This window comes from Sciurus carolinensis, chromosome 14, assembly GCF_902686445.1.
Source record: "Sciurus carolinensis chromosome 14, mSciCar1.2, whole genome shotgun sequence".
Lineage (NCBI taxonomy): Eukaryota > Metazoa > Chordata > Mammalia > Rodentia > Sciuridae > Sciurus > Sciurus carolinensis.
The window spans coordinates 70,916,539-70,935,420 of NC_062226.1; the positions used below are offsets into that span (position 1 = coordinate 70,916,539).

General features: G+C 37.0%; 1 protein-coding gene and 1 long non-coding RNA gene across 4 annotated transcripts in view; one reads left to right on the forward strand and one right to left on the reverse strand.

Annotated features, from left to right (window-relative positions):
- Nucleotides 1-18,882, reverse strand: part of LOC124963999 (uncharacterized) — a 164,670-nt gene that overhangs the window by 34,672 nt on the left and 111,116 nt on the right. The gene's annotated exons all lie outside the window — the stretch shown is intronic.
- The window catches only part of Cfap95 (cilia and flagella associated protein 95), a 69,843-nt gene that overhangs the window by 32,149 nt on the left and 18,812 nt on the right, over nt 1-18,882 (forward strand). For all 3 annotated transcript variants that reach the window (XM_047524915.1, XM_047524916.1, XM_047524914.1), the window contains 2 exons: nt 277-395; nt 1,217-1,285. In XM_047524915.1, the coding sequence (XP_047380871.1) occupies nt 277-395; nt 1,217-1,285 (188 nt within the window). The remainder of the gene's footprint in view (nt 1-276; nt 396-1,216; nt 1,286-18,882) is intronic.

An 18,882-nucleotide genomic window follows, 5' to 3' on the forward strand; every position in this document is an offset into this window, starting at 1 on the left:
GAAAGTAGGTAAAAATTGTTATTTAGTTGAATGAAACCCTTTCCACTTCATAGGAACAACAAATTTGATTTTTATTTTCCAACAACACATAGTAAGAAATTACCATTTTTAGATATTCATGATAAAATAGTTTGATGACCATGAGATATTACTTGTTTTTTAATGTAAAGAAGTCAATAATTGAAATCAGAATGCAAGTCAATGGGAATATATTTTAGTAACTGGCCATTGTTGGTGATTAATTTATTTTTCTTATATTGACTTCTATTTTTTCAGATTTGGATATCAGAAGCACATGAACAGATGTCACAAGTTTTATTAAACAAAAGCTTTGTTGAAATAAAGAGCAAGGCCTTATTAAATGAGGAAACATTGTGCTCTGGGATTATTGAAAGGTATTCTTTTGCTTATAGGACCTGAATATGGAGAAAAGGATTTGTATTAATAGTAATGTATATGGCCCCCTTATACCGTAAGCACTTTTGCCTCAAACTTCAATACTTTCTTGTCATGCCATTCCCTTTCTTTGGAATTCATTTTCCCTCAAATGTGTACCAGTCAACACATTAATTATTCTGGGTCCAGCTAAAAATCTCATTTTCTTTTTATACGTTTTTCTGACTATCTAGGTTTGAACCCCACTTTTACAATCATGAAAGTTATTAGGTGTATACAATCCTGTTTGTACACCTATAAAATGGGAATTACTAAAGTGTTCACTTCAAAAGATTGTTCAGAAGTTTAGATGAGGTAAAGTATGAAATGTACCTAGAAATACGGCCTGAAATGCTGTAAGGATTAGGTAAGCTGTCATTAGCCAGTATTAATTGCTCTGGTATCCCTGCCATTGGAATTTGACATCCTACATGACTGCTGGACTTGTATTCTAGTTGTTTATATGTGTGCAATTCCTTGAGAGTAGGAACTGTTTCATAGTTATACCTACAGCCTACAACTGGCACAGGGCTTCTTCATGGAAGAGCATGACATAGACTTTGTCTTTTATTATTATCATTGGAAAATGCAAAGTGATGACAAAATGTTAAAAATTCCTTTTACTTAGACATTTATCTTGCAAAGTGTAGAAAACATTGCAAACATAAAGTCCTTTAAAAATAATTGTAAGCATTCAACCCCAAATTCATTTGATATAGCTTTGATAATTTATTTATGGCAGTTTGACATGTTTTATTAAAAATTGCTCTCTTGTTTACAGGGACACAGGGCTGCCTGCAAGAGGCTTTGGGGCTGTTTTTACCAGACATCCACCAGATTGGGACAAAATGTAAGTAACCCCTAAAGTGCTGCAGGTTGTATGAAATATTTATTGATCAAGAGGAGTGAAAGTGTGAGGGTGTGCCAAGGTCACAAAATGATCTTTACATGACATTTTAGACTTTATTTAACAAAATTTTTTTGTCAGGGTTTGGGATGTAGCTCAGTTGGTAGAGTGCTTGCCTCACATGCACAAAGCCCTGGGTTCAATTCCCAGCACCACACACGCACACACAAAATGTCAATCAAGAGGCATAACATTAAGGGAAATGCAAATCAAAACTACCCTAAGATTTCATCTCACCCCAATTAGAATGGTGATTATCAAGAACACAAGCAACAATAGGTGTTGGCGAGGATGTGGAGAAAAAGGAACACTCATACATTGCTGGTGGGGTTGCAAATTCGTGCAGCCACTCTGGAAAGCAGTATGGAGATTCCTCAGAAAGCTTGGAATGGAAACACCATTTGACCCAGCTATCCCACTCCTTGGCCTATACCCAAAGGACTTAAAATCAGCATACTACAGAGATACAGCCACATCAATGTTCATTGCTGCTCAATTCACCATAGCCAGATTGTGGAACCAACCTAGATGCCCTTCAGTTGATGAATGGATAAAGAAACTGTGGCATATATATACAATGGAATATTACTCCGCAATGAAGAATGATAAAATTATGGCATTTACAGGCAAATGGATGAAATTGGAGAATATCATGCTAAGTGAGATAAGCCAATCTCAAAAAACTAAAGGACAAATGATCTCGCTGATAAGCGGATGAGGACATATAATGGGGGGTGGGAGGGGTTAGCATTAGGGTTAGGGTTAGGTTTAGGGTTAGGGATAAGGAGTGTGGTAAGAATGAAGGAAAGAAGGACTGTATAGAGGGAAAAGAGGGATGGGAGGGGTGGGGGGAAGGGAAAAAAATAATGAATCAAACATCATAGCCCTATGTAAACGTATGATTACACAAATGGTATGCCTTGACTCCATGTACAAATAGAGAAACAACATGTATCCCATTTGTATACAATATTAATAAAAAAAAACCAATTTACATAAAAAAAGAATTAAATCCTAATTATCAATCAGTACGTATTTCAAAGGAGCTCACCAATAATTTTCTAAATCAACACTGTTTTCTTGTCTGATTGGTTCACATAATGACCACAACCTTTCAACCATTACTTAATGCGTACTCGAAAACTATGTATTAATTTTAAGAATTGTCAAATAGTGGAATTAATAAAGCCAAATTTAAGCAAAAAAAAAGAGGCATAACATTAATAATAATAATAGTAATAATAATAACAGGAATACTACAAGTCAATCCTCATTATTTGCACACTTTGTATTTACAAATGCTCCTACCTCTCTAAAATTTATTTGTAACCTTCAAATCAATACTTATGGCACTGATGTGGTTACTTGTAGACCTGGGCAAAAATTTTGAGTCACCTGATGTTCACGCTTTCAGCTGAAATAAAATGAGGTGATCTGTTTGAGTTCTTGTTTTAGTTCTCATGCAATAAACGACTGTCCCTTTCACAGTCTATTTAGTGCCATGCTTTTCTAACTTTTATGCTTTTTGTTGATTTCATTGTTAAAATGTCCCCCAAGCATAGTGCTGAAGTGCCATCGTGTCCCTAAGTACAATAAAGCTGTGATGTGCCTTTTGGAGAAAATCCATGTGTTAGATAAGCTTCATTCAGGCCACCAATTATAGAGCTGTCGGGTGGGAGTTCAATGTTAATGAAGCAACAATATATTCTAAATATAAATCTTTAAAAAGAAACGTATACAAAATAAGGTTCTGTATTGGTCAAGCAGTGACACCTCGGGACAATATGCTTTCAGGAGCCTTGTATTTCCCTTAAGAGCAATGGTTCAATGTTTGCTAATTTGGTATTTGCAACAACTTCTTAGAGCACTACTGTGAAGAACAGAATGTGCTGTAGAGCAAGAACTTAATGCATTTTTACTGATAATAGAAAATTTGGGGGGAACAGCATTAATTATTACAATAAAAAAGAAATTTCTTATCTACTCATCTTTCTAAAGAAGACGTATTTCCTAAGATACATGTAAGTGGTATGGAAATACACTTATGAACACGATAAAACTCTTGGATTTTTTTATAGGCTTTTTGTGAAGACTAATCAAATTAATATACATAAAACAATTAGAACAGCAGCTGTGAGTTCAGGAGAATTTTCTTGATTTGTTTCATTCTTGATTCGTTTTGTTTTCTCTGTTCTCTTTCAGAAATCCTTTACTTTGATGTTGGGTTGCTTGGCCTTGTTCCTCTGATTTTCTTGTCTTTTCTCTCTCATTTCTTTTTTATCTTCAGTCTTTACTTTCTTCTCTATTACTTCAATCCTACTAATGATTTTTTTTTGTTTTCTGAATTATTCTGTTTTTATAAAATCCTTTTGGGGTTTCATGACTATAGTATCTTCCCTTATCCATTTGGGGATGTTCATGATAGTGTGTTTTTCTTTAAATTTCTTCCCACGCATAGTCTCTGTTTGCTCAAAGCTGCTTTTCCGTTAGTTTTAGTTTTTGTTCACATGGCATCTATCTTCCATGCTAGAGGCATTTTCCTCAGATGGCTGGTAATCAATCCTAGGTTTCTGTTCATGATTAAGCCATAGGGCTGGAAGCCTGTGAGCAAGCATCACTGGAGGAATCCAGGTGAGTCATTTTGTTCAAAGAAGCCTTAGTGTGGTGATTTCAGTCTTTCCTCTTGGGCTGGTCGGATTACCAGAGGAGGCTCCCCAATCTCCCACCTAAAAGAAGACAGACGGGTGCCTGTGTCCTTGTTGTGCTGGGACATCAGTGTTAATCCTCATTGTGTAGAGTCACTGAACTGTGTTGTTGACCAAAGACCTTCTTCTCAGTGAACCAAGTTCAAGCCTTCTGCTGGCAGAGGGGAGGTGCAGCTTCTGTGCCGTGGAAGAAGGTCTTTGGAACTCTAACTGCTTCTCAAATAGCTCTGCCCCAATCACTCTTCGATCTCTTAGGATCTGGCTTTCTGCTACCTTATCCATCGTCCCTTAAGCTTCCACAATTTGTTTCTCTCATCCCTTCTGTTGTATCCGTTCTGGTAGATTTTAAGTTTTTTTAGATTCTTTAATAAAATTTTAGTGGAGCTTTTGAGGAAGCAAGATTCGATGTGTTATTCAACCTTAACTCTGAAGTCATCGGGTCTCATCTGGTAGTTCACCTCCTCCAGAGGACCTTCCCATACCTAGCACCCCTATTCCCATGACTTCATTAGGCCCCTCCTCATGGCTTTTCAAAGTGCTGTGTGCTTCTATTATACTAACACTATTCATTTGCTTTTGTCATTAGTTCCTTTCTTGTGTTTCTTGCTAAATTCAATGCCCTGAGGGGCAAGATTGTCACAGCTCCCTCCCCAGTGCCTAACATAGTGCCTGACCTATGGCAGCTACACCTTGATTTTATCTTGAATGCATAGGTTAATTAATTCTGATGTTGAACAGCAAATTGTAATGAAAGAAGGGTATAACTAATTCCTATCTAATTTGATTTAAGAATTTGAGACCTGGAGAACCCAAAGATGTTCTTAATTCTATTTTGATAAATGCATTAGAAGACATGATCTTTTAGAAAACCAGTCCTTATTATTAATTTGAATTGTTAGATCTACTTGTTTGTGTTATTTGATTTATGAGTATTAGTGAGGAAATAAATACATGAGCACCTTCAACTGTCCTCTGCTAATTCCATATGTAATTCTTTCAGGTAATACACACTAATTAAAGGACAGTCCATATTATAGAATGCTGTGGTGGTTTAGAATGTGCTCTCTTGAATATTAAATATTCTTTTGCTTCTTGCCAGCTGTACAGCTGTGGAAGTTAAATGTCAACTTTAAAAGGCAATGAATAAGAATGAGTTTGCTCAATGGACCAAAATAATGTGCTTCAATCTATAAAAGAAAGGCTGTAATCATAATGTAAATTTAAACTTCAGGTTACCTCTTAAGAAAAAATAAAAACAGGAAAAAGGTATAGTTTTGTTATTAGGGAGATATTAGTCCAGAACACTAATCTTAATTTTTTAGATAATATCCATTATGTTGTAATGACACTCGGGTATTTGTTTCTTTTTCTCATAACTCAGCCTTTGGCCCACTTACTTCACTTTGGACCAAGATGGAGAAGAACACAATATTTACACAAATTGGTAGTAGATATCTCAGTGAAACAGGATGAAAATCAGAAGAACTAGAATGTTCAGTATCACTTATTACTTTGTCAGACTTGTCACTCCTGACTTTAGAGAAAAGGGCTCTGAGAACAGTTTTTTTCCCCTTATATGCCACAGACTGAGATAAATGGAAAAAGTTTATAATAAAGGGAGCAGTTAGGTATAGATGAAAAGTGATAGCAAAGACTTACTATGAAATTTATAAACTTTGAGTCTGGATTGAGCTCATCTGGTACAAGAGTTATTGTTTCCCTTGAGGGTTGGCTATATTCCCAATGTCAATGACTTGATATTGGCCAGTGATGGAAGAGGTGAGAGTCAAGGAGCTTCAAAAATCTCTTAGACAGTAATAGTGCTCTTTCGGTTGCCCATCTGGCTGCCTGTGTAAGGAGTCTCAAACATACACTACTTTTATTTTATAGATGTGGACAATCAGGCATAGAAAAATAAAGGGAGGATGATTTCCTTTAAGCCACATAGGAAAAGTGGATAGGAATGTGAATATAGTGAGCAGGCTAACTTTAGAATCTTTCTTTGCCCTCTTATCTGATTCTCAAGCATCTCAAGTAATTTTGACTCAATTTGGAAAGATTCTTTCCTGGAAAGAAAAAGGCCTGGAAAACTAAATTATGAATTATCTGATTATCTAATACAGAATAATTTCATGATTTGTTCAGACCCAGCTAGTTATAGATAATTTAAGAAGTAAGGTTTTGTGTGTAAAAGTATCTGAACAACATCTGTAACAATTAGATGAATAGCTAGAAAGGAAAACAATAGAATAAACAGCAAAACTATATAAAAAAGATTCAATTTTAAAAGGGAAATGTAGCAAGAAATATAATTTTATGTGAAGGTCTTATTTCTCAGAAGCCCTAACAAATATACTTATGTAATCTTGTGCGATCCTGGGATAAGTTTCCACGGAAGAAATCAGTATTTTGTTTGTTTGTTTGTTTGTTTGTTTTTTAATAGGGAAACCTCAATTCTGGTAGAGGGTATTTGCCATGTGAGAAGCAGCTGCTTAGCAGCTGGGATCAGTTTGAGAATAGTCCAGGAGTACTGAGCACTGAGCACCCACTGGAGGATGGAGAAGTAGCCAAGGTAGACCTCATACAAGGTCAACCCTAGATATTGCATACTGTCATTTTTTAACTGAACCTCATTGCCTTCTGATGGTAGTGATCAGTATAGTTGTTGAAATTTTATGATAAGTGTGTCATGTTTCCAAAATTCACCCAAACATTTACACGATCCTCCTGGTGGGAGAAGAAACAAATTAATATTGATTTGGATCTCTGGGTAACTTTTTGACATTGTGTAGTTTTTTTGGAAGAGCACAGTATGGGAAACTAGGAACCCTGGGATTTACTTTTTGGCCCATGTTAAAGCTACTAGGTGACCTTGTGCTGGCTAATAACTCTCTCTTGACTCCGGTTGTTTCCATCTGGAAAATGAGGGGATTGGACCAAATGATCTGTAAAGTCCTTTCCCGTGCTAAAATTTTATGACTCTAAGGAGCAAGGCATCTATGGTCGTGTAAATAGGCAAGTTAAATGAGGCCAAAAGTAGTTCAGGCAGTTAAATGTTCATTGTTGGCAGAGAGCCCTCATGCATATGTGTGTGTGTAGTGGTCACTTCACAGTAGCCACGGCAAGCTGGGGCCACAGTTTATTCCTCTCACTGGGGTACTTAGCATCTGTAAAACTTCTGCACTCTTCAAAGGAAACGTACTGCATATAAATTGCTAGAGAATTTCCCCCCCTTTTCTCAAAGTACAATACAAAGCATTTGCTTTCTTTTCTGCTTAGGCAGTCCTGTGGTGGTTTATATCCTGGTGAAACACCAGCTAGTTGTTCAGCACTTTTCCAGATGAAATTAAAAAAAAAAAAGAATTTAAAAAAAACTACAGGTTAAACCTCCAAGGGTGATGATGAGGATAACGTCAAAGGAAATGTAAGAGGAGAGTGGTGTGGTGAAAAGACTATACAACTGGAAGGAGAAGGACCTGAATTCCATTCCCGACTCTACATCTTTTTCATGGCAGGACCTTTAGTTTTTGTGTGTCCATCATTTTTCATTTGGGCCAACATCCTCTCTTCCCCTCAGTGTAATTCATCTAGGCCATGTGGTGCACAGGCTGATACTGTTCCCCATTCCCATCTCCCCATAACCTCAAGTGTTGGGTACCTGATCCAGGCCAGACCAAGCAGAGAACATGCAGGGCTGACTCACATGGAGAGGACTATTCCTCTCCTACTCCCAGGTTGCAGGTTCAGAGGATAGCTTCCTTCTGGGGGAGCATCTGTCTATAAATTGAATTAGGCAGAGGTATAGAAAAGGAATGTTCTGATGACCTTCTGCTTCCATGAGCTGGTATTTTTCTTTTCTATTCAAGTTTGAGTTGGGTTCCTGTGCTTTAAAACTATAACAGAAATATTAATAAAATCAAATACTAATATGGAATTTATTATGTGTCATATTTTTATGTATGCTAACTTGTTATTCCCTACAAGAACGCTGGAGGTGGGTTCCATCATCTGCATTCTGTGAGGGTAAAAAAGAGGCACAGAGAAGTCAAGTAACATGTCCAAACTCTCATAGCTGGTATGTGATAACAAGTCAGAATTTGAACTAAGACACTTTAATATTAAAGTTTATGATCTTAGACACTCTCACATGCTACCTTGCCAACTAGGAGGACTTCAGTTCTCTGAATATCACTTTTCTCTATAAAAATGGAATAACAATGATTACATTTAGGCAGACTAGGTCCTGAGCACTTTAGCATTGTTTTATATATATAATGTACACACACACACACACACACACACACACACACACATATATGTATGAGATTTTATAATGGGAATTATCTCACTCAATTGTGGAGGCCAAGAAATCTAATCATCTGTTGTCTGCAAGCTACCAGGAGAGCCTTCAGGTCACTCTGTTAGAGTCTGAAGGTCTGAGAAAGGGGGGAACTGATGGTATAACACCCAGTTCAACTCTGAAGGCATGAGAACTTGTGGGATGTGACTTATATGAGGCTGCTCATATAAGTCCTAGAGTTCCAAGAACTAGAAGCTGAAGGCAAGAGAAAATGTCTGAGGGCAAGAGAAAATGGATGTCCCAGCTCAAGAAGAGAGTGGAAATTTTCCTTTCCTCTGCCTTTTAGTTTTGCTTGGGTTCTCCGTGGGTTGCATGGTGCCTACCTCTATTGGCGAGGGAAATCTTTACTCAGTCTACTAATTCAAATGCTTATCTCTTTTAGAGATGCACTCACAGACACACCCGGAAATCATGTTTTACCAGCTATCTGGGTGTCCTTTGGTCCGGTAAAGATGACATAAAATTAACCCTCTCTAGCACCAACTTCATAAAGAAAATGTGGTGAAAGCTTTTTTATCCCTTTTGAAATTTTCAAAATTTTCAAATTTTCCATGTTTTAAACAATCTAGTTACTGGTTCCTCTGACATTCCTAAATCCTGGTTTGACAATTTTCCCCTGTGAGGCAGGAATTTTACGTGGGCTTGTATCATCCACCTGGGTTGCCTGGCATGGGTGGGTGGGCTGGTGTCGAGTGGTGATGGCTTTCTGTTTAGCCAAATCTGCTGCAGTGATTTCAGAGTCAAGCTAAATGTTATTTCTCTTTGCATTCATTACTTCTACATATAGAGAATCCCTCCTTAGCTGGTGTATGTAGAAGCCAAATTGCTCAGTAGGTGGGATCCTTTTCCATATGTTAATATTTGGACTTGTGACTCAGGTCCTGACTGAGTTTGGTTTGGAATTTGGGTTGTGTGCCTTGGCAAAGGACTGTTTTAATGGCTGGAAATAATAATGTCTTCTATTGCCATCTTTACATTGTAATTCTAACAATTTGATTTTAAAAATTATGTCAAATCACATAATATAGTGCCCATTAGATCTAAAGGTTTGGCATCACAATGAACTGATGGCTGGCAGAACACCCTTTGTTCTCTGTAAGTCTTTTTAGGGTCTGGCTTCATTAAAGAAGCTATTCAAATTAGATTTGCCAAATCAGGTTTCTTTGTGCTTTTTGGAGATGCTCAATAATTTCCCTAAGAATTATGAAGAGAAGCTTATATGATTTACCTGTTGTGGTTGCTAGTCTGTACAGATCACCCAACAGTTCCTTCCCACTCTGTGCATGCTTGCTGCTGCTCCCATCAAGAGGCAGAGGTTGTCTGTCTTCGGTACCTAGAGAGGCTTTGGACTGACTCATTAATAGGATGTGGCAGAGGTGAGTTTAGGGACACTTCTAGTACAAATCTTAAAAAAATCTGGTAGTTTCTATTGGTAATTTTCTGATTCTTGGACCCCAGTTGATATGCTGAGAGAAGCCCAAGTCACACGGAGGAGAACCAAGGCACTGTGTTTGACAGCTCCTGCTGAGCTCCTACACAGTAGACATAACACACTGTCAGTCACGTGAGTTAAGCTATCCTGCATATTACAGCTCAGTCAAGCTCCTCTGTGACTAGCTCTGACACTATGTGGAACAGAAAAGTCACCCAGTCCAATCATCTCCCTGAATGATCAGAAATTATAGAATATTTGTTACTTTCTAGCCACAGCAATAGGTAATTGAAACAATCTTCTTATCTCTTAAAACCATGTTTATATGATTCCGTCTTCCATGATTAGACCTACACGTACAGTTTTAATGATCTCTATCTGAGATGCAAACAGTTCAAATTTGGGGGACTAATGAACTAATAAATCAATGTGATATAGTAATCGACTTAAAATGATTTAAACACTTAAGCGTAAACTATAAAGCTTAATTGTAAACAAGTTAAACTATAAAACTCCTAGGAGAAAATGTGGAGGGAAACCTTAACTTTGGTGTTGGCACTATTTTTGGATAGGACATAAAATCACAGACAACAAGAACAAAACCAAGCAAGTGGTATCACACTGGAAAACAACAACTATGCTTCTGCACAGTGAAGGAAAGGATCAACAAAATAAAAAAGTAATTTATGGATCAGGAGAAAATATTTGCAGGCCATGTCTGATAAGGTGGTAATCTCCAAAATATGTAAGGAATTTATACAGCTTATATCTTAGTTTAAAATGGGAAAAGAATTTAAATAGGTATTTTTCTAAAGAAGATATATAAATGGCAAATAACTGTATGAGAAGGTGCTTAGCATCAATAATTAGCAGGGGCATACAAATAAAGCATAATGAGATGTCACTGCAGACCTCTTAGAATGGCTATGATCAAAGACAAAGATAATAAGTGTTGGCAAGGATGTGGAGAAATTGGAACCTGTGTACACAGTTGGTGGGAATGTGAAGTGATGAAACCATTATGATAAAGAATATGAAAGTTCCTCAAAAATTAAAAATAAACCCACCATATGATCCAGTAGCCTCATTACTGCATATGTGTTCAAAGAAACTAAATCAGTATGGAGATATCTGTATCCTCATCTTCATTGCAGCTTTATTCACAATAACTAAGATATGGAATCAACTCGAGTATCATCAGTGGTGATGGATTGTGGTTTTCATACCAATGGAGTAGCCTTAAAAAGAAGACTATTATTTGTGACAACATGGATGAACCCGGAGAACATCATGTTATGTGAAATGCAGATACAGAAAGAAAAATGCTGCAGGATCTCAATTTATGTGTAGAACCCAAAAAGTTGACTCCACAGAGCAGAGGGTGTAGAATGGTGGTCACCAGCAGCTAGAGGATGGAGTAAATGGGGAAATGTAGAATGAATAAATTCCGGAGACCCAATGTACAGTATAGGAACTAGTTAATAATACTGTATTGCAACCTGAAACTTGGTAAGCGAGTGGGTGTTAAGTGTTAACACACACACATACACACACACAATAACTATGTAGGGAGATGATATTTTAATGAGTTGTAGTTATCAAAACACATCATAGACCTTAAATTACATAATTTAAAAAATCTAAAACAGTAATTAGAAACCAAAGAATGTGGTAAAGATTTTCAAAATTTCTTGATTATAGAATTTATATGTAAACCTGACATTTATTTTTATTCCATGTACATTAATGATGACCCAGCATTACTAGTATTACTCTTCATAATATTGAAAGTTTATGCACTTGTCATATAAATAGCATTATATATAACAACTTAAACTCTTCAGTTGGTCCCAGTACTATATTGTGCATCTTTGAGCCAAAGGGTAGTTTTACAGAAATAAGAACTTTCCAGAATGACAGAAATCTTTGCTTCTGTCCCTGTTTGATTTGATTTCATATTTGCCATTTACATAGGTATATCATTACTCTAACATGTAAACCTTACATTGTTCTTTCAAATGGTTTTTAAAAATTATTAGCCCTGAGAAAATTACATTTGTTCCACACATAAATGAACTAACTCTCAACATAACCATTTGATGAGTTCTACTATGTACTAGGGAAAGTTACACATTGGGAGTATAGAGTCAAAAGACACCTGCCTGTTTGCCCAATATGTGAGACAAAACAATAATCAACCAGCACTTTTGCGTCTGTAAAGAATATGCTTGGCTGGAAGTAACAGATAACCTAACGAGTAGCATCATGAATAATTAAGGAATTTATTTGTTCACCTGGCATGAACTATAAGAGGAGGGAGTCCAAGACCAATATGGTGCTGAAACAGTATTGTTCAGTATCTAGAATCTTTCCATCTTCTTTCTCTATAAGCCTTATTAGGTAGTTTTCATCCTCACAGTCTTGAGATGGTTGCTATGTCTCCAAACAACCAACCTGTTTCAGAAAATAAGAAAGTGAAGAGCTAAAAGGAAACCCTCTCCAGGATCTTCATCTACATAGAGAAAGACATAGGAGATGGAAGTTGGAATAGGTGTTGAATGAACCAACCTGTAAGCTACCACATGCCTGAGTGAACTTTGTATGCAAGGGGACCACATAACTCACATTTGGAAGGCCAATTAAGGCCTGAACTGAGTCTTTCAGTGTAAACTGGAGTCGGCCAGATCAACAGGAGAGAAGAGCACCCTAGACAGAGATGTAGAACCTATGAATGCAGGGAGGAGAGGGACCCATCCTGGGGATGCCTGACTCACAAAGTATAAGTCTATAGGGATGGCAGCTAAAGTTGGAGAGAGATGTTGGGGGACAAGAAGACAAGGACCTGAAAGCCACATTAAGGACTTTGGATTTGACATTCAGGCGACATGAAGAGTTTTCAAGCATGGAGTAGGAATGATCAGATTTGGGTTGAGAAAGCAGAGAACAGAAGGTAGGCAACAGAGACTGCAGTCAGGAAACTCTTCACCTTATCAAAGTCAGACATGATCAGGACCTGACCTCAGTGATGGCTGTGTGAAGGGAGAGAGGTACAGATTTTGGATGCATTAATATAGAAGAATTGACATTACTCGATGACCTAATAGTTGTGGGGGTCAAGAAGACTTCGGATTTACTACTAGGTTTCTGGCTTAGGCAACTGGAGTGGCATGGGGCCATTCCCTGAGTCAGGGAAGATGGCAGGAAGAACACGTGTTTAAGATAGCAGGTGAATATTTGAGATTGGAGCACAAGAGATCATGGATCCAGTTCTAATTGCTAGCATAAGATCAGAACAGGTTCCTTTACCTCCAGTCTTGTCCCCGTTAATCCCTCCTCCACCCTATGGTTTGAATAATCTCTTTAAAAAGCAAGGAGAACCATTCCCTCCCACTGTTTAATTAATACCATCACAGTATAGCTTTCTCTTTTACTCTTCATGAGCACTTACTATGTGTCTGACACTAAGCTAAGGGCTTTACATTCCTTATTTCATTTAATTCTCAGTGTTTAGCATAGATACTGCAAAATTCCTCTTTAAACAGAACTCAGAAGGGTAAGGAAACTCTCCCAAAGTCCCTTACCAATCAGCACTGGAGCCGGGTTTGTAACTAGTCTGCTCCACCTGACTGCAGAATCTGTTTCATTTACCATGACATTGCCTTGTGCTTCATGCTCAGATGTACATGGTACTGCACATACTTAAAGTACTCCCTTCTTCCTAATGATTATACAAGGTTGTTAGGATGGCTAGGTTCCTAATTGTCTAGAGGAAGGAAACAAATTCAGAAATAATCAAGGAGTCTGATTCCTTATTTATTATTATTTTTATTTTTTATTTTTCGGTGGTGCTGGGGATTGAACCCAGGGTCTTGTGCAAGTGAAGCAAGCACTCTACCAACTGAGCTATATCCCCAGCCCTCTGATTCCTTATTAATTAATTAATCCTTTCATATAGTTTATAAATATTTATGGAGCAGATACTAATAGGAAGAGTTATGAAATGAAGCAGTGTTTAAGTGATTTTCTTAAGGTTGCATGACTGCTTAAGGTCAAAGCAGAAACTAGAAGTTTTGGGTCACAGTTCTGTGTTCTTGATGGCAGGGAAGAGCTGCTTTCAAAGTTGCTAGGGCATGGTTTGGATCAGGAGTAAGGACAGATTCAAATTGTTCTCCAATTCATCTTTCCTTTCCATCTCTTACATACTGACTTCTTAGAAGTTCATTTCTAAAAATCTAAATTATAGACTTGGCATTCAGTAGCTGTGGAGAATTATTAGATACCATCTGTATAACTTCAGTCAGTAGATAGAAGTAGGAGGAAATGGTAGGGACATCCATATCAGCACAAAATAAAATATGTTTTAAAAATGATGGTTGCTCTTAAGAATGGAACAGAATTTTCCCAAATGGTCGGAATCTTTCCTCCTTCCCCACTGCAACGTGGAGATTTCGTGACCCTCTGTGCCTGGACTTGTCTTAATATAATGGATGCTGTTCTACTGCTTCTAGTGATGAGATTAATTTCAAATAAATTTTCTACTTCTTTGAGTCACTTACTCAGATTCAGATGCCTAGATGGGACCACGTGATTTGGTGAATATATGTCACATCCCTTTGTTCTGACTGTCAGGGTGCTGGGTGAGAAAATATCTGTCTCTCTGTCTAGACACAACAGAAAACAAAAGTTGACCTTTAAGTTTCTTCCAAGTTTAAGAAATTGTGACTCTGTGGATTTGGGTATATCATCTCGTCACCTCTTCACACGTTATCACTGGTGTTTTTACAGGTGTAGATACTTTAACACTACAGCTCTAATGATAACTTTAACATCAAACTTATTTTTCTTTCTCATCTTATAAAACACCTTTAGTTGTTCTTTACCTTGCAAGTTGTCTCATAGCTGCATCTGTTAAAGGTCAAAGAGGGCATGTGTGACAAGTGGTGGGTGATGCTGGGTGTAAGCCAGCTGTCTAAATTCCAAGCATCCTTACAGTGAGGCATTATCCTGGTGAATTTATCAGCATCTGGTCTTCAGTTTTGCATTTCCAGAAAGATCATTTTATCTGTGCTTCAGAATTTATCTGACTCATGGAGATTGACTTGTGCTCATTAAACTCATAAGAAAAGCCAAAATTCTAATTAGTTAATTTATAATGAGAAATAAAATTTTCAAGCACACTAGACAGTCATGTCAGCCTAATAAAAGCATTCTCTTACCGTAAAAAACCATATGGGAAGCCAGATTATAATCAGAATGTGGGTTCAGTGTTTGGAATCTGAGCCAGGGGAATTGGTTATATGATTATAATGATTAATGACCTTAGACTCTGATTGCAATAGGACTCTCTCAGTTGTAGGTGACAGAAACACATCATCACAGGTAAAAGAAGGGTTTATTAAGGGAGTATCAGAGTACCTCATAGAACTACGGTGAAGTCTATAGTGGAACCTGGCTCTAGGCTTAACTGCAATCAGTACAATACCTCTGGGATTCTCTTTCTGTTGGCTATTTGCTCCCTCTGAGGACCAGCTTTTTCCACTTGTGTGGGGATATTACTTCTAGTGGTTCCTGTTACAGAAGAGTGGCCCTTTCCCATTGGTTTCCATTAAGAAAGGGAAACCCCCATGGTTATGGTTCAGATAATCATAAAGTTTAGAGTTGTAGTTTAGTCAAGACCTATATATGAAATGTCTTCTAAAAGCTCATATGTGAGACAACTCAAGAATTTTCAGAGGTGAAAAGATTAGATCATGAAATCTTGACCTAATCAGCAGATTGATCCTCTGAAATGGATTAAATTGGTGGAGGTAACTGTAGGCAGGTAGGGTGTGGCTGGAGGAAGTAGGTCACTGGAGATATATTATTGCAACTTAAATTTTGTTCTTGACGAACAAAACTCTCTGCCTACTGTTTCCTTGTCCTGAGCTGCTTTTCTCTACCACACCCTTCCTCCATGATTTTTTGACTCAAGTTGGGCCCAGAGCTGGGAAGTCAGCCAACCATGGACTGAACTTCTGAAGCTGTGAGCTAAAAAATCTTTTCCTCCTCTATGTTGCTCTTGTCAGGTCTTTTGGTCATAGTGATGAAAAATTTGACTAAAACAGCCATGGGGAATCCTAACTGCTTGTGGTCAGAGGCTGATATTTGGATTTTTCAGCTCTATAAAGATGGGAATGTCAGAGCAGAAACCCATGACATAAACTTGATCCTGGTGGTCCCAAACAATGATCTAAAGTTATTGTTGCTGCTAGCGAGTCTTTTTAGTATACTGACATTAATGTACTCCAGCTTCACTCCCAGAACTGGAGAGGTGTTTATGAGCCAGGATACCTCTTCTCTAAGTGACAGGATTGCTGGGTAATATGTGATTTGCATCTTCCATTTAGTAAGATATTGCTACAGTGTATGAATGCTCTTATTCTTTAATATCTTCATAAGATTTATAAGGATTTTAAAATCACCTATCTAATGGATGTGAAATGGTACTTCATTTTGTTTTACTTTGCATTTCACTAATTATTGGATTTACAACAGAATTTTAAGAGTGAATTTATTTCTAAATAGTTATATTTAGAAATATTATATATTTATAGTTATATTTATTTCTAAATAGCCATGTTGGTTTCTTACACTGTGAATTGAGAGTTAATAGCCTTTGTGCATTTTCTACTGGAATTTTGTCTTGTTGATTTGCAAAAGTGTTTTAAAATTTATTCTGGGTACTAATCCTATTTTGGTTAAATTTGTAATGAGTTTCTTCCTCCAGTCTATGATTTTTCTTGTAACTTTATTTTTGGTGTCTTTTGATCAACAGAAATTTTGAATTGTAATTTAGCTAAGATCTATATATAAAATGCCAAACTGTAAACTTTTAAAAAGTTACATATACATATGCACACACACACATATATATACATGTATGCATATATACATATGTAACATGCATAATATATATGAATACACATGTAACATTTTTATAAGGCTAACCAGTTAGTCCAGCACCATTTGATCCACACTTCCCTTGCTAATTAACAACACCATTCTATCATATGCCAAATTCTCACATTAAGCAAGTCTATTTCTCAGCTCTAGAGCTCTATTTGTATATTCTTGCACTGATACAGCACTGTATTAATTACTACATCTTTATGCTATGTCTTGATATCTGATGGTGTGAACTTAACCATCATCTTCCTTTTCAAAATTAACTCCACTCTCCTTGGCAGATTTGGAGTCATATGACTTAATTAAGATTTGTTTAGCAAGTTCCATGTAACACCTTGCTTTCGTGTTTGGATTGGCAGAGCTTTAGATTAGTATAGTACTGTTACCCTTTTCTTTTCTTTTCTTTTCTTTTTTTTTTGGACACGGTAACTTTATTTATTTGTATGCGGTGCTAAGGATCGAACCCAGTACCTCACACGTGCTAGGTGAATTGCTGTACCATTGAGCCACAACCCCAGCCCAAAGTTACCCCTTTCTGTTCATTTAATTATATTGGCTTTTCCTGGACTAGCAGCAATCATAGGTAATTATACAAAGGGGAAATAGGTTTGGGCAGTTTGCTCAGTATTTTAGTTCAAGAGTGCCCTCTTCTGTTAGAATACTGAAGTAAAGTTGATTTAATTGGTGACACTCAACTGGGTAGAGGGTACAAGGTGGAGGGAGGGAGGGGAGGTATGCTGATAATGTGGTATCATTTATAGCTCCATGATATTTAATTTCTGATGTTTGGTTTTTCTCCACCTTCCCAATTGCCCCCGTTTTCCCAGAAGCAATGCTTTACCTTGACTGCTATTCTGGTCCTTTGTACTTGGAAAACCATGTTCCAGATCCTCGAGACTTTTCTCAATATCTCCCCACATCAGGGAAGGATGCTTGCTTTCTGGAGGTGAAGTCTTCTGTGTCCTATCCCTGTCCCACAAGGGACCTGCTACCCTCTGCTCTCTTCCATGTAATCCCTTCCTGACTCTGTCCTGTCATGTGCTTTGATCTGGCTTTGCATATTGATTGTGGATTGTTCTGCCTGCCCACATGTAAATTGAAGCTTGTAATGTCAAAAGAAAAAAATTATAACAAATTTAAAGATCTTAGTTTTTTACTTGCAAATCTAGAGTCAGGTAACATTTTCATCTTATAAAGTAAAATGAGCTGAACAGAGGAGGTTGGTTTTATAGACAGTGCAGGCTGAAGAGAGCAGAAACAAAGAACAAAAAGTGGGTTGGTTGTTTCAAAGTTATTTTCCTTGCAAAAGGTAAAACAAAGGGATCTCCCTTATTGTACTATGTAAAACTGGTTTGTTGGGGGAGATATGACTACCATCTCTCTCTCTCATTATTTCTTGGAAAGTCAAATAACTAGGTTTTGGGCTAGGGGAATGGAACCTCAGCATAAGATTCCATTTTGGTTTGTTCTGTTGGGCCTATTGCAGGTGCTCAGTTCAAACAATAGTCTATAAATTTTATTTAACAATAGTATTTTCTATCCTCTATTTTTCTCTACTTATGGGCAAATGTATGATTTAATTTTCTTTGTTGTTGACCTGTAAGACTTTGGAGGGTATATATACAGATTTGGATTTAGGGAACCAAAAGGTGGAGAAATTTCATCTTTGTGATTCTGTCTTCTTATGCCTTATGTATTCTATACATCTTTAGCTTATTGACTTAGAATTGTTATATATTGTCTTGATGACTTGTCCCTTTAATCAGTGGGTAATGTTCTCTATAACTAGTAATTTTTGACTCAGTCTTATATTTGCAGTTAGTATAAGAATATAATTTCTTTTTGATTAGTATTTACTACATATATTGATATACTTTTACTTTCAAACTTTCTTGGAAAATAATTTTATGTTAAACATTAAAGCACATAATTGGACATTTAAAAATACAGATTAAAGTTCAATTTAAGTGAGAAAATGTCTTCACTAATGAGTTTAACCATTTTACTTTCATTGTGACTGCTAAGATATCTTATGATTTTAATTTGTCCTATGAGCAGAAATCATTTTTTCCATTTCCTTTTATTTTTCTTTCCTTCT